The following is a 16,747-nucleotide window of genomic DNA, read 5'->3' on the forward strand; positions in this document are numbered from 1 at the left end:
TGGAGCTGCACATTATGTCATTACACAGGCCTGCTTTACGAATGAATGACTAATTGAAAGCTGAGGTGAAAAATAATCCTCAATCAACCTATAGTGTCTGAGGTTATGCGCTAGGATAACTGAGATACATACCATATGGCGCTGATTCATTATCTCAAAGATATTGCAGTGGCTGACACATAAATTACAGTGAAGTACTGTAAGTCACAGTGGTAAAGAATGGAGAATGTACTAAAAATGTTTTATTTATTAAGGTACTGTATACATCATGCATTTGAATTTCTGTTTCTGCAGTTCTGTGACTTATCTTTGATAAGTGGTACAGGAGAGGTTAGACAAATGAAACCATTGATGCTTAAAATTGATGTTGCATGACTACAATGAAACAAATATAATGCTTTGCCTGTAAAGACTTACAATCGGTATGGTTCATTATCATTCATCGCCTTACTGATTAATGTGTCCATACTGTAAAGGTTCTGAATTTTAAAAGTAATACAGGGGACTGTGACACAACTCTGCAGGAAAAAAAACTCCATCCTTCATCCTTTTTCTATGATGGGTCATCCTTTAATGGTGTTTTGGTGTCCCACCTAACACTGGGTGAGGGGTGACATACAACCCATAAAAGTCATCAGTTCGTCACAGGTCTGACACACTATTCAATCATGTGATGAACTGAATAGTATTAAATAGGACTGTGCCAAACATAAGGTCTAGTAACTCCAACATTGCCCATGCTTCCATGGGCAATGTTGGAGTTACTAATTCACCTACATCACTTGTTTTTGGTCCACTGGAGGGAAATGCAGCACGGGGAGGGTGCCCACGCAAACACGAGCACAAACAAGCCAACTCCACGTTTAAAGACCCTTAGGGCTGGACTCCAACCCAAAACATTCTTGCTAAGTAATGATTGTACCGTCTTCAACCCCCTGAAGCAAACATCTCATACATAAACAAGGCAAAGAATGACTAAAGCCAGCCCTGATTGGGGGACACTAAAAATAGGGTAAACAGCACTTTCGTAACTTGCTAACAGTCAAGCAGCTTGATATTGATCTGAACTTAAAAGTTGATTGTTGATTAAAATGGTCGCAGTGAACACCCAATGTCACTTTAATCCGTCTGCTACTTCCTGTAACCATGCACATTTAACCCTCCTGCAGTTTACCATGTTTTAAAATTATTTGGACTGAGATGTTTCAGTGACTACATTCAAACTAATTCATTTATGTAAAATCATGTGATTTTTTTTAACCAATAGGAAAAATGAGTTTGAACAGAAAAAAAAACCCTTAAAGGGTTACTCTCTGGTTTGAGTCATGAAAGGATGTGGTGGGTTAACATAAACAGCCGGTAGGAACAACCCCTGTCACTTTATTCCATTTTTCTGCTTGATGATCCCATCCAGTTGATCTTCTTGAACCCAAAAGCCCACTGGTTGAATCCTGCTGTTACGTAACAGCCCCCAGGTCATGGCAGTGCCTCTCTACTTGAGTGGAGAAATCACATCAAGAATGTCAATGCTAGTGCACCATCCATATATAGAAAGCTGTAACCTGTACAGTGTCATAAGAAATAACTCTCAAAATAATTTACTTGCATTCCGTGCGGTTTGGTGAGAGTATCTATTATTGCTCGATTTTTAGAATTTTATTTGAGAAGTCACAAGAAAAAAAACCTTGTTTCACTCTGGACATATGGTTGAACTTTATTTTATTTAAAAGAAACAAAAGGACAGCAAAAATCTCACAGAAATGTTTTGGAGGTTGATTACTATAAATGTATAATAAAAGGTTTTTAATTTTACAATTCCCTGAAGTTCTAAGCAGAAAAAAAAATCAAGAAAAATATTTGTTTTTTTCGGTGCTGAACTGGGGCACCAAAAACTCTGATCTCCATTTACACATGAAAACTCATTTCAATATATCTGTGTAGGTCCTCAGGCAAATCAAGAATTGTAAAAAGAATCAACTTGCCTTGCTGAACCTTGGTCACCTCTCATTCGAAAGGCTTCTTCTATTTGAAATAACAGTGATTCATTTTGCATTTAATTTCACAAGCTGCATCACAAGTTAATGCTGCTACTTTCATCTATAAAATCCAAACGCCCCAAAATGCAGCTCTGACATTTCTTTCTGCCTCAACCTATGACAATGGGACTTCATTACATGATTCAGTGAGGTTGAAGCCCAGGCCGTGGGGTTGAGTCCCCAGCAGCAAATGTGAATGAACAAAAGAGAGAGGTCACTGAGAAAAGTTCATTAATATGGAGGAAAAACCTTGACAAATAATTGTGATTTAAATTCCAAGCCCAAAACAAAAATCAATTCACATTAATTCATTTCTAGAGCACTGTAATCCAATGCTGAATGAGAAAACACTGGTACATAGTTCATTTTGATTTCCAAATTAGTTAAAGCAACTCGTCATATCCTGTGTCAGTAACAATCAGTCTCAAAATTCATATAATGCAATCTTAGTTATATAATTGTTGACAATGTAACAAAGATTCCAAAATGGTCGATCCGATCAGAAAAGAGAGCAATATATGTTGGCTCTCATATTCAATATTTGTTAGAACTAGATGTTTTTTCTTGTTTGCTGACTGATTACCCAGAACTGAAAGTAGCATTTATGTTTTATGAGCTAAATTGATCAATGTCTGCACAACAGATGTCCAAGAAATTACTATGAGCTCCTCTAGGTTTGCTGCATGGTCCTCAGGTTAGGAGACACCTAGACAATGGGGGAAAAATCACAAGGAGAAATAAGAGAGGTCGCACAGTTATGATACCTGAAGTTAAAAAAAAAAACACACCAAAAAATAGCCATGGTGTTGGGAACCAAACATTTGTGATATTTACCTCAAAATCTGTGCCGGTGCAAGCTTTGATATCGTCAGGAGTGAGCCCCTCCGCCACTTCTATCAGAGTCAGGCCTTTTGTCTTATCTACATCAAACACAGCCTGGCAAACCGAGACAGGGAAGAAAGAGAGGGAAGGAAAAATGGATGACATGTTTAGAGCGAGACTGAGATGATGACGAGACAGAAATACACAGCACCAAAAATAAGTATTTATAGTAATAGTACTATGATATGTGGTTTTAGTGATGTAAAGACATGACAACCCCTCTAAAAATACAACAGTTCATCAGACAGGGGGCAGAGTGCCACTTCAACGCTGTCCATAAATGACAAAAATGCTGCAATTATATTGGTTAGAGACCCTTGAAAGACCCCAGAGAGCAGGTCCTCAGCTCTCTGGTCTGCGACAAAGTAGTGGGCAATTACTTTATTAATGTTGCACTACTTTCAACAGTTTCAACATCAAAGATTAATTCAATTAAGAACAATGGACTTGAAATATAAAACGCTGCGTGGCTGAAAGTCAGCTATCAATTACGCAGCTGTGATTAAAAATAGCATCTTGAGTTTCTGTGGTTATCTGTTAAGATTGCGATCACACTTTGCAACGACACTACAAGGCAAGAGTTTGTGCTTCTGATCCATGAAGTTGTTCTCAATATACTTTTTCACAAGCAAAAATCTGAAAAGCAATCAGAGAGTGGAAATCATCAGTCGCTGCATCAACGCACCCAGGGCAGAACAAACACGAAGGGGACTTTGCTATGATGATGTCACTTAAACTCTAACCTGTCTCAAATTAAGCAACAACACCTATTGTCTTGACTCAGGAAACCTGCTCCCAGCATTTAGAATGTTTTTCCGCTATCATGAGATTTAAAAGTTCTGCTTTCCACAACGAAGGATAAGGATTTATTTTTCATATTGTTATCTATATCAGATTTTAAAAAATCTATTCGAATGATTGCATCTGCATTATCACAGATATCGTCGTGTCTCTACCATTTCTATTAGTGACCCAATATGTATTGTTACGGTCCACAAACATATTGTATTCTCCCAAATCTAGATAATAATATGAATCTGAGTTCATAACAGTGGAGCAAAATCTGCCCATGCCATTTTTTTCAATACCAACTTATCATTGTTTATCATGATATAATATTTTTTAAAAAGGCTCTATCTCACAAAGTTAAAAAAAGTTATTAAAAAGTTTCATGAACTCTTACATGGCTCAAGATTGGTTTCTACAAGAGGTCATCAGTATCTGCAGAAACCTCTCTCAGAGCTCTCCTTGTTGATTTGCTAATTGATGATCAACCCTGTAACTTTCCTTTGTATATCTGTACAGCACTGCAACATGTAGATAGTAGATGGCAGAAAGCATCTACTCACAAACTTACAATCAAATCAAGGGAAACAAACAGAGATAATATAGAGTGATGTAGCCCAATATAAGGCTATGGGGACAGGCTCATTGGGTAATGTACCATTAAATAATATGATCATTTCAAACAGAACAATTCATACTTTTATCTTTCGGGACAGATCCCAAATGCAGCTCATACAATAAACCTTTAAATACATACCTGGAGCAATATCGTTTCATTCATTCATTCATTCATTCATTCATTCATTAATTCACGGAAATGCTGGAGCTTATCCCAGCAGACTTGGGGCATGAGGCAGGGTACACTCTGGGCACGATGCCAGGGCAGAGCCACTTGAAAGATAGACTGACACACACACACTCACAGACAATTTGAGACTGGCCAATTCACCTGAAGTGCATAGGACATGTGATGATAAAAAAGACATATATACATATATTTATATACTGTATGTATATTTGTCTTTGGAAGAAGAGCACCAGTGAACTCTGACCTTGTCCAAGAAGTTCTGGACAGCTTTGTCATGGTTGTTTCTCCACATTTTGTTGCACTGATTTATTTCTGCACATAATGGACAAAAATGGGCCAAACATTTTGAGTGGGTTCCTGCTGCTTCTCTCAGCAGGGGCTGACAGGCTAAGTCACAGTCGCATCCAGGAGAAGCCCGTCAGGAGGCTGAGCTCATTAAGACCGCACACACACATCGACGGGGCAGGAGGTGGATATCTCACTCCAATATAGCAAGACAGATGGAATGGCACAAGGAGCACAGAGCTATGGATAACACAGACGGTGATATGAATCTCCAATTGTGACACGTCGTCAGTGATGATGGAAAATTACATATTCGTCCAAAAATGTGGTCAACATAGGTGTGCCAATGGTTTGCTTAAATCTTTAGCGGGTGTGATGTAGCACCAATGTGAGCTCAGTTTGACATGCTCCCTTAAATAAGGACTAGACACAAAATGGTCTGGATAAAAGCTTTTTAAAGCAATTAACAATCAACTTAATCTTGTTTGTATCAATGGTACCTCCACATGCAGAGCAGATTTTGTGTTGTGATACTGTTGAGTCACCTTTCTTTGCAGTCTTCAAAGCCAACCATCATCGTTAAAAACACAAGGATGCAAGCTAGCCTTTGAGAAGCTGCCAGCCTACCCCATGGCAGGATGTGGTCACATGACAGCAGTGAGCCAACATCACTAATTTAATGATAAGACAAAGGCAAGTTTCATTAGTGGATTGGACAAAAATGGAAAAATTTAATATTTTATCCTGCACATCATAGTTTCCTCGCAGTGTATTACATGAAGAAGTAGATTATGAGATGTGTTCAGGCACGACAAAAAAAGGCAGAAAACAAGACTATAAAAAGATTTCAATTTGGTGGTGGGAATAACAACTGTCAGAACAGAAGACTGGTTGAGTGCATTAGGGTGATTGAATAATCCACTAGTCATGCAGCTTAAATTTTTTCACTAAAACAATTCCTCAACAAAATTGCTAAAGACAAAACATTAAAAAGGTTTTGTAGATAGACCTTTATGATTATGGGAACTCAAGCTCCATGGGCCATGGAAGTGATGTGATTTACTCACTGCATATATGATGAGCAACAACCAATTTCAATGGCAGCGCTAAGAGTGACCAAACTTGCGAAAGGGAGCTGTAGTTCAGAGAGGAGGAATAGTAAAATGGTGTCTATAATGGCCGGCTATACAGGAAAGGCTGCAGAGACGCTGCCTGAGGCGACAGGTTTCCTACCACGCTGGGTCTAAAATTATAAAAACACTATTTAGGACAGAGTCTGAATCACTAGCCCTTCTAGCCATCACAAGCCAACAAGGATGCTGTGTCTGTAGTGATATATTGTGCATGTCAGCGTTGGCTCATGTCTCAGCATGGAAGGAAAGCAATGTTTTGTTTCTTTCTTCTTTTTTTTGGGGCAAATTTTAAAAGACCGACGTTCCTGCTCTCATTTTTGAAGATGACAAACTGGAGAATAAAATAAGGATGTCGTTAGGCAGGAAGGGCTTCTAACTAGGTTTGGAGTCACTCATATCATTGGCCGTTTCCTCTGGTGATCACCACGCAAACAGACACACACGATGACATGCAGTGTTTTTCAGGAAATAAAGCTCAAAATATTATGTACTGTTCTGCTTGACATAAGACATAAATCCCTAATTACATCCTGTGAAGGGGGAGGTATTGTAGTTGTCAGTGTTTATGTGTTCGTCCATCCGTCCGTCCAGCAAATATCTTTGCAATCATTGCAGATAGAAAGATGAAACAAAAAGAACATTACTCGGGCGGCAAAGGGGATGGAAATGATGATGACCTTGACCTTGAGAAAAGTAGGTCAAGGTAAAATTTTGTATTCACAGACTGCAACATCCCGCGACTTACCCTGACCTACCCTGAAAGTAGGTCAGGGTAAAATTTTGAATTCATGGGTGTTGCCTTGGTTCTAGTTGGTTTTGTGGTTAGTGTTGAAATACTGGTTGAAATATCCCACAACACTTTTCCAGATCTTAAGTTGTGCTGTAACTAGTGACGACATATTAAATAACATTTAGTCTTAACACTTAATTTTTAACAATAGCATGTGCACCAAAGTTCGCATATGTTTATACCAGGAGAATTATATATATATAAACAGTTGCAGTAATTGAGGGAAATGGAAGCAGAGCAGTATTTTACTTTCACAGGTTAAATTACACCACAGGGACTACAGGGAGCTATCACAAACAAGTTGAACCATGTTCACATTATAAGGGAAAATATTGTCCTCTCAGAAAATAGGTTAGTTTGAACACCATTCTAGTTTGAACACTGTTAGGAAGCTTTATAAATAGGAAGTGAATTTCAATTCTTGTGTTACCTGCAAATGTTGCATTGTCAATAATTTGTGAAAATCTAAATTTCTGATCATTGATGGACCATTTATAATTCATATATATTGGAGGAAAGGAAGACTGACGAACAGTCCCAGCAAATCCAACTAGGAGTGAACAACATCTAGTCCAGTCAGACCTTATATATATGGGTTCAATTTTTTTGTCTCAACATGAAACAACTTTGTTGTTGTCTCTGTGAGCATCTCACAGTGTCAGGCTTTGTACCTTGAATAGTTTACTATTAAATATGGATGATAAAGCAAAGGCTAGTGAAGATAGTGGTTGTGGTGGTAATCTTTCTAATGACAACTCTACTCCCTCCTCCTTCATTCTAAACGTAAGCTACGTGCTACATGCTACAGTGGTGTACAGTGAATTATCAACATCACCAGATGTTGTTGGATGCTGCACATGCACCAGTGCTGCTCGGCGGAGTTTGCCGCAGAAAGGGGAACTACTGTAGTTGGATGTGGGCAGCACGCAATTGTTCGTATCTACAAATGCTCATAAGTCGGATGTTTGTATCTTGAAGATTATCTGTACAGACATGCGTTTGACAGGAACAAAATGGAGAACTCTACCTTAAATTTCTAATGACTGGGGAGGAATGCACTTTATATTGTCTCCTACTAAGGCATATTTTGTCCTACCACAGAACTGAATATTATGCAGTAAGATCCCCATCAACATTTCTGTAGATGAAATTGAATTGACAGTCTAACAAGCCGAGGGCTAACCTGGGTAAATTGTAATTTCCCAGGCTGCTGTTATGTGAGCCTCAATCAAATCAACATATTTGAGCAAACAGCCCAAATATGTTGATTTGAGTTGACAGGAGAAATAATAGGAACATGCATCAACATGACATCTTTTCCAAAGAAAAACCAAAACACAGCCAGAACTGGAGGTAAGAATATGATGGGTGCTTTAAATTCTTTCTGTGTTAGGCAATAGCTACGAGGTTAACTACCTGACAGATATGTGTCACCATTTTTAAAAATTCACTAAACCAGGCCCAAACAATAAAGAGAAAGAGGATTATTTAAAACATGTCACCATTTATGGGTGGATAGTAATTGTTTAGAATGACTGAAAAAACAGATGCAAGCTATTTTTTCCTAAAAAGAAAATCAGCAAAACAGACCTTTAATCAGAAAAATTATATTATAGGTTGATACCTGCTGAAGTGGGAAAAGAAGTATGGACAGATGAATACGAGAAAACTGTACTGACAGAGATGGAAAGGCTCTAAATGATAGACTGTTAGACTTGAAGTTGTTACAAATGCATTTAAAAACCTGGGGATGAAATAAGAGAATACAGTACTAATAGACAGAAAGGGAGAGAAAGCAGCAGGAGATTAAATGAATAAGGTGATACCAATGCTGAAAGGGCAGGAGAAAGAGCTTTAACCTTTATAAATATTGACAGAAGTCTCCTGGCTGAGAAATGTTGCACAATCACGTCAGCTAAGAAAAAAAAAACACGGATAAGGGAAAGAAATTTAAAAAATGTAAAGGCTACTGGCACACGGCCGAACGTTATCACTGACAGGTTTCAGTGAGAAGCAACAAAGGCACTACACATTAGAGAGGTACAAGGAATCGGCCGCAGCACACGAGGGCACGAAAACCACATCAGTGATGTGCATTGCTATACCGCTCTGGATTTTATTTCTTACATCCCCCACCCTTTATTTTTTCTATCAGTATCCTTTATTCTCTCTGCCCTCCATCGTCACCTTTTTCAACCTTGTACTTTTGAATAATATGTATTTCAGTTCCCTTTGAAAAGAAAATTCCACCTATCTTAACAAGACATGCTTTGCCTCAGTCATAGTAATTTATGTGTGGCATCCTGCTACACATTCACTTTCTATTTTTGGAGCTCTGTGTTTTTACGTTGGCAACACTGTAAAACATTCAGTGACCAAAAACATTCAGTAAAGCAGACAAACGGAGGGAAATCATGGCTTCTCTTGAGTCACGCACCAACACAAGGTTTACTTGTGCACAATTCAGGTTCACAAAGTCAATCTTGCTTTTCAATAGGCCAGAACGGGCAGCTGCAAAACTACCATACCTACAGTAACTGAACAGATGTCTACAAGGTACTAAATTAACAGGAGTAACCAGTACTATAAAAAGTAGAAATATGCAGTGGATTACTCACTGATTCAAAGAAAGCATTTGACACAACTTATCGTGAAACATTGGTTATGGAACAAGAGCAATATGTGTGGTTCTGCAGTAGATGAAAACTTAGTGAAGCAACAGGCAATAATATGTAAAGATGGATGAGCTCTAGATGACATGCTTGGACGTTTTTTGTGGTGTTCTATATATAAATGACATTTGTCAGTTTTCTAAAATATGATTTTCTTTGCAGATGATACTTATATTTAGGGGCGGCAGTGGCTCAGCGGTAGAGCAGATGTCTTGTAGACAGATCGCCCCAACCATTGGCGGATCGAATCACGCTCCCGCCAGGACATACATCTCCGGAGGGAGTGTGAGCTGACGGTGGGAGGTGTCAAGTCACCTCCCAGCCACTGCCGAGGTGCCCTTGAGCAAGGCGCCGTCCCCCCTACAAGCTGCTCAATTGGGGCGCATTCCTGAAGCCGCTGCCCGTCACTCTGCCTCCCGATGTGTGTTGTTTGATGTGTGTACTAACTGCTAACTGCATGCTTACAGGCCCCCGTGTATGCTGTGTTTCACGGGGCCTGTGTATACACTGATTGTCATAAACTAACACAAAAGAACATGTAAAAATACCTGAGTGACTATGTAATTTCCCTGCGGGGATTAATAAAGTGTACTTCTTTTATACAGGGAAGCTCTTGACGGATATCATGTCAGAAATGAGTGACCTAAAAAAGCAGTTTCACAAAAATAAATGGCACCATGCATAGGAAGCAGGAGGAGGAATAGTACCAGAAGAGTGGCACCGTAAAAGGATGGGAAAAACAAAAACCAACATTTGGTTGGACTTACAAAGCCAAAAGGATGTCAGTAGTAAAATCACATTCATGCTGCGCCATAAAATTTCCCCGCTCTTCACAATGTATGCTACTAAATGCAATTCATTGTTTGGTAGTGGGGATATCCAACAGGTTAGCAAATTCTTTTGCATTATTCCATCACACCAAACGATGGGGAGCTGATGAAATTCAAATAGCTCTTTACGCACAAATGAAGACAAATGAGATTTGCCTTCAGGCTAAAGTCCATTGGCTTTCAGAAGAGGTTGAGGTAGAAAGAAGATGCTGATCCACTTTTCTGAAAAAAAGGGAATCAGGACCCTCACCTGCCAATCCATAGAGATTGTGCTTAATTCTCATACAACAGTGAAAAGATGTGTCAGACAAAGCCACGCAATCCAGAGACACTGACCTCCTTTGCAGAGGGCAGTTTGGTTACATTCACTGGTTTTTAAAACATTGTCCCATGCTATGAGCACGGAGCGGTTTTTCTATCTCTATAAAAATTTGAATTGCCATTCAAATATACTCAACTCCAATACAGCTCAACTGTATTGGAGAGAAGAAAGTAGTTTGAAATGTGCAGAACTTGCAGAGTGACACATTGCTGTGTCCTGGTTTAAAAAGATTCCAAACTTTAAATAAACTTAAGAAAAGTTCTTTGGGTGTATCTGCCTCCCCAGGGTGATCTGAGACAGCCTGGGTCACCCCAGGCCTATTCAACAGTCATATACAGTATACTGTCTGTGTGTGTGTGTGTGTGTGTGTGTGTGTGTGTGTGTGTGTGTGTGTGTGTGTGTGTGTGCGTGTGCGTGTGCGTCAAGTCCCAATCCCTTGAGTTTCCTTCGCATCAGGAAATGCCATACTTTCACTGTTAAACAGTAGAACTCTGATTGCTACTTTTGTTTTTCTTCAATTCGATTTCACCAAACATTTAAGTGATCGCTGATCACGATCATTCGGGATGCTACCTTTCTTGCTTGAAGATGATAGGTCCCCACTGTCCTTCCAATTTTTAATGATGTGCTGGACAGTTCTTAACACATCTTTAATGGTTTCTGCAATTTCCTTAGGTGTTTTCTCTGCTTGATGCATTCCAATGATCTGACCCTTCTAAAACAGACTATCATCTTTTCCACAATCACGGGATGTGTCTTTCAGCATGGCTGTTAAAGAAATGAGAAGCAACTCATTGGATCAGTTGGGGTTACATGACTTGCAGTAATTATCCAATAAGATGCTCGCACCTATTTCCTTAGTTAAATCCAGGTGGCTACTTTGTTTCCCCAGGCATTGTATAAATCTGCAATAACAACCACTGGATATTAGACACAAAGCTTCACACACCTTTTCTGTGATGATCCGATCCACACATTGTTTCCCAGTCAAAGGCAGGTTGCATTTTTCCAATATCTTGTGTTTTCCCCCCTGAAAGAAGTGGATATTAGGTTAAGAAGGAAGGATTTAACTTGAGGCCAGTCACTAAACTCAGCCAGTGAAAACAATCAATCACCTTTAATGGTGTGCTAATACTTTCAGGGATGCATCTTAAATTTTTAACATATCCAGGATACAGCTGGCTATATCACTTTCCCAAATCATCTCTTAAAAGAAAAATCCAAATGTCCCTGAGAGGCCTGAACGGAACACTTCATAGATCACACATTCCCCCCTTCCTCATTAATAACAAAACAGGCTTCAGGACAGTAAATTTATGCTCACCTGCTGCACCATCTGGACAATAGCGGGGCGCCAGACAGGCTCCCATTAGCAAAAAAATGACATGCTTCTATGGACAATGTTATGATGCCCTTGCATCATATTTGTCTGGACTTTGATAAAAGTAAACGAGTTCCACTGCCTGTGGCATTATCTTTTCTAGTTGCAGCACCAGCCTAACTAATCAGTTCTTCCCAGTCCCAGGCTTGTATTCCATTAGCCATGGAAAAACATACACGACATAGTTTGTCTTCAAAAGCTCATCTGGATGAGCTCATGCTCTGTGGTGCAGAGGCTTTCAACAATCCATTAACCTAATTATCAATAATCAGTCATAGCAGTACCACTCATCGTTGAAAGCAGATACAAGGTACACTGTTGGTGTCAATGTGGCAAAATAAAGGGCATGTATTAATTCTACCTGCTTTCTAGAAAAGAGAATCCATCTTATTAAGGTCATTTTGTTAACATGCAGTAAAAGCACACACAACAGCTCTTGAATACACACCTTAGCTGAATGCTCCATGGTCACCACCACCTTGGTTCCGGCACTGGACACCAAATCCATGGCTCCTCCCATTCCCTTCACCATTTTACCCTAAGAATGGAAGGTGACAATTTTGACATTGATGCAACTAAATTTACTCAAAAAGTATCTTAGCATTAGGAACACAATACAACAATACACAACACAAATACTAAAACATAAAATGGCAGTAAATAAAATGACAGCAAAATGTTTTTTCCCTTTTACTGTAAATATTCAAGTAGAGATAGTTCTGCAGAAAAAAACCCTACTTCATTAAATATACATACATGCTTGAGAAGCCCTCTCTTCACATTCTCACTTCAGTACTTCCTGCAATGCTCTGTGCTTGGTAGAGCCTAATTTTATTCTTGCACTAGTTAAATCCTGAAACACTTCACAGTCTGAGATAACAGAAAGAAAAGATTAGCCTGGATCTCCACTATTACAAAATGTGGCAGCACCACAAAGGTTGAAGTCAATCCAAAAAAATAAATGGTATTTTTAGATGTTTTTTACCCACTTGAAAATCTTTTAGCAGTTTTTTAATTGTAGTTCCTATTGCATTGGTTGCTACAAAATTTAAAACTTAATTGATAAGAGAAGTGACACAAAAAATACAGCTTCTGGTCTACAAACAACTTTAGGATAGCAAATTCAAAAAAACACATTCAAAATAAGTAAGGAAGACCATGAACATACCCAGTATCACTGATAATAATACCCTAAATTGCAAAACACCTTTTAATAGGGTCCAATTTCTGTGGTAGAAAGTACTTTTGCTGAAAGTACCTTCAATGAGAAATGTTGGGAGAGTATTTGTGCATTAACCAGAAAATAAATTAAACTGCTTCAAGAAAATGTTGCCGTTTAATGTTTTTATTACATTCTTTTCTGAGGCTTGGGTGCCACAAACTAAATTGCATTTGGCACCTTTATATTGAGGCACCAGCAGAAATGTCACAGACGGACATGTGAAAGGCTGCGCAAATTAAACTCAAGTTATCTGCGTGAATACATACCAATGTAGGCAGGTGAGAAAATATGCTTTAAACAATTCCCCAACCTTTTTTGTATAAATAACACCGCTAAATCAGCTGCATTTTGAACGTGTATTTAATGGTCAAAGCTGTTGAAGGTAACGACACTTAATACTATTCAGATGGATTAACATCATAACAGGTGCTTGGCGCTTTCACGGAGCTTTAATACGATGCTTTTAACAGGAAAACAATCTCAATGAAAATCTCTAGGAAATGTGAGAAGAATGAGAACAAGACATCAAGCATCAGCTGCGAAGCACATTTCACGAGCCATCTATGGATCTAGATTACTTTATACACAGTTTGCTCTGGTGCATTTTTATTCAGATGCACATGCTAAATACTTTAATCGTTACTTTTTCGGTACAGATAGTTTTCCTTAATTAAATTCACAGCACAATTTACAAGAAATTTGACAATAATGGCCATCGTATAATAATGGCACCTAAGGCAAACTGAACAGGCACCAATGCATTTGAAAAAAAATTTAATCAATTGCCTTATGTGTGATACAGCACAAAAATATGTTTTTTTGCAAGGAATGTGGGAGTCGTTAAGAGTGCATCCTCAAACTTGCATGCATATAAACATGTAAAAAAACCTGTGCATGATGTAGCCCTACAGACTGGTGCGAAAAATGAAAATATTTAATCTCATTTCACAGATTTTTGGGAGCATCTGTAACAAATGCAGTCACACCATGGAGCCCTACAGACATCCTCTCAAAACATCAGCTACCATTCATGTTTTTAATCAGTTGGTTAGATAAAATGCTTAAATTAACTGGTGAAATCACAAAAATAAGAGATGTGTTATAAAAAAAAAAGGAATTCTGAAAGATCATCACAGCAAGTGAACTGCCAGCAGGGTCCTTCATTGTTTTCAATAAAGAAGGTTTCTAAATAAGGTTGGTTGATATGCAGATATGGCCACGGGGTGATGGCTGAGTAACTGAATTAAAATCCCATTTACTCATCAATCATGTGAAGAGCCTGCTTTGCTTCTCTCGCTACTCGATAACCAGAGGATGTATATGCCAAGCGTGGTACATCATAAGGATACTGTTTGCCTCCAGGGAGGCCAGCTGGGTGAAGAAGATATCAACAGGGAGCAGAATAAGGACTGGGAGAAGGGAGGTAGGGTGGAGGAAGTTGCAAAAAAAAAAACCCCAAAAAACCCCACATGAAGTCAAGGACATAAGGACTAAATTAATTTTTTTTATTTATTCATCAATGAATTATCTTTACGCTCTATCTTTATGAACACAAGCTGAAAGTGGCCCCTGGGACAGTTTACAAGACATCCTTAAATAAAAACCCCCAAATCTGTATTTATCCTTTAAACACAGTCTGTCCTTTTTTTTTTCTTAATGTACATTTAACACGTGTGAACTTCTAGAAAACATAATGCAAATTTTTCAATGGATACTTGTGAAGAAGTGAAATGATGCATCAGTCAATACACAATATAACACTGTGGTGGAGACTTGCAGACAGGTATGAACTCAGTGTCTCATTGATTACTGAGGATTGGTTCCTGCTTGCAACGGATTCACAGCCTCTGATCTGTAACGGTGTGATGAAGAACAAATGTATGAACAAGTAAGATCAGATAAGCTGATAACCTAGCCCATCCTCTTCACCAAAGTTATTTCATTCAATGTAATCAAGTCTTTGATTGGTCGTCCTGATTTTGTCTGACTGAGCTGGGTTGCCAGGTTTCTGTAGACCTCACCTCACGCCTCACTGCCACAAACTGGATGTAGTCTCTGAATATCAAAGGTTATTGGAATACTACTCTTCTAAATGTGGATACCACTGAACAAGGAGGCTGTAGCAGCATTTGGCTTTTGCCCTGTGCTGGAAAGCACGTAGGCATTTAATTAACGCAACTTTGATGATGTTAACCTTTCTGCACTGGCTGAGGCAGCACAGGTTTTTAATCTTCTCACCACTCTGATGTCCAATTGGCTGCTATAATCTGCACCATAGGGATGACCGAGAGTCTGCAACTCCGAACAGACACAAGTAGAAAGATGTGAAAACATTCAAATGCACTGTGCATAATTTATATCTTAAGTAGTGCAACAATCTTTTTTATTGATGACATTTATGCCATTCCAGAAGGAATATGATAATTGATATTCTTTGCCCGATAAAACATATGTAATATTTCATGATCAACTTCACTGAGTACTGTAAATATATGCTTATTTCGAATGAATGCCAAACAAATCAACAGATCGGCGATTGGTGATTTTACTACTTTGTGAATGCACACATGTATAAATTATATGACTACAGTGATTCTGGTGCACTTAGCTAAAATTTTGTACCTTATTAAATGTATTTTGTTTATAGTCGGCAACATTCTGTTTTTTACAGTGTTTTTCATATTAGATCTGTACACAGCTTATAAAGAGAAATCTTGTATTCCCATGTAATACAACCTAGAAGACCTAATTTTACTTAAATACACAAAAATGCTCTATTACTGTTAGGTGAAATAATCCAGACATGTTTATGTTAATTTTGTAGGTTTTATTTTGCTGCATTACTTAAATGCCAGTAATGAGAAAATCTCCCACAGATGTTCCTTTTTTTTTCGTTGAAGCAGCAACCTTTTTTTTTTTTTTTTTACCTCTTTGAAATTAATCCTTGCCAAAAGCGATATACAGTAGCCTACCCATATGTTAATTACATGGGTGTTTTATAACTGTGAATGATGGAACATGCAGTGTATTCCTATGATGGCTTACTGATATGTATTACGCTCCCTGAATGCTAATTAAATGGGCGTTTCAGAAGGTACATCCATTCATATAATGATAATGTCAGGGGCTGCAGGATTGCATAAGCGGTGCAGAACGAGTACAACACTATACTGTACTTTTTATGGTAAAGTTCTGCCCAAATGACACCTCTCATAACATGGAAGAGCAGAGACAATGACACACTCAGCTGCCCATAACCAATATGGTTTCCCCTATAAGTCTCACATGGCACATGACTAAGGCTATATTACATAGTGTGTAAGTTATTTCATACAAGTCTGAATGGAACAGAGATGAAACCCTTTCATACTGTGATTCTCTACGCATGATTTTTTGGATTTTCTACTGTTGGTCTTTGAAATTGATTCAGAAGCCAATTGTTTCTGTGACACAGAGTAGGACGAGCATTCCAAGATGTGCTGCTGCAGCACTAATGCATGATAAAAGCATCATGGGAAGCACAACTTGACTTGCACAGCATTTCTCTCACTGGCCTTAGCAGATGCATTCATTTCATTGATGTTGGCATGGCAACAAAAA

At 38.6% G+C, this 16,747-nt stretch overlaps 1 protein-coding gene across 2 annotated transcripts in view; it reads right to left on the bottom strand.

Moving 5' to 3' along the window:
- Window positions 1-1,699: 1,699 nt before the first annotated feature.
- Window positions 1,700-16,747, bottom strand: part of oxct1a (3-oxoacid CoA transferase 1a) — a 46,474-nt gene continuing 31,426 nt past the window's right edge. Inside the window, exons 14-17 of one of the 2 annotated variants that reach the window (XM_068310441.1) lie at window positions 12,374-12,463; window positions 11,494-11,574; window positions 2,871-2,972; window positions 1,700-2,742 (exon numbers count right to left, since the gene is read on the bottom strand). In XM_068310441.1, the coding sequence (XP_068166542.1) occupies window positions 2,707-2,742; window positions 2,871-2,972; window positions 11,494-11,574; window positions 12,374-12,463 (309 nt within the window). In that variant the 3' untranslated portion in view covers window positions 1,700-2,706. Of the gene's footprint in view, window positions 2,743-2,870; window positions 2,973-11,166; window positions 11,313-11,393; window positions 11,575-12,373; window positions 12,464-16,747 lie in introns of those variants that run through there. The other variant, XM_068310440.1, reaches the window with a different exon arrangement.

This window comes from Antennarius striatus, chromosome 3 (assembly GCF_040054535.1).
Source record: "Antennarius striatus isolate MH-2024 chromosome 3, ASM4005453v1, whole genome shotgun sequence".
Lineage (NCBI taxonomy): Eukaryota > Metazoa > Chordata > Actinopteri > Lophiiformes > Antennariidae > Antennarius > Antennarius striatus.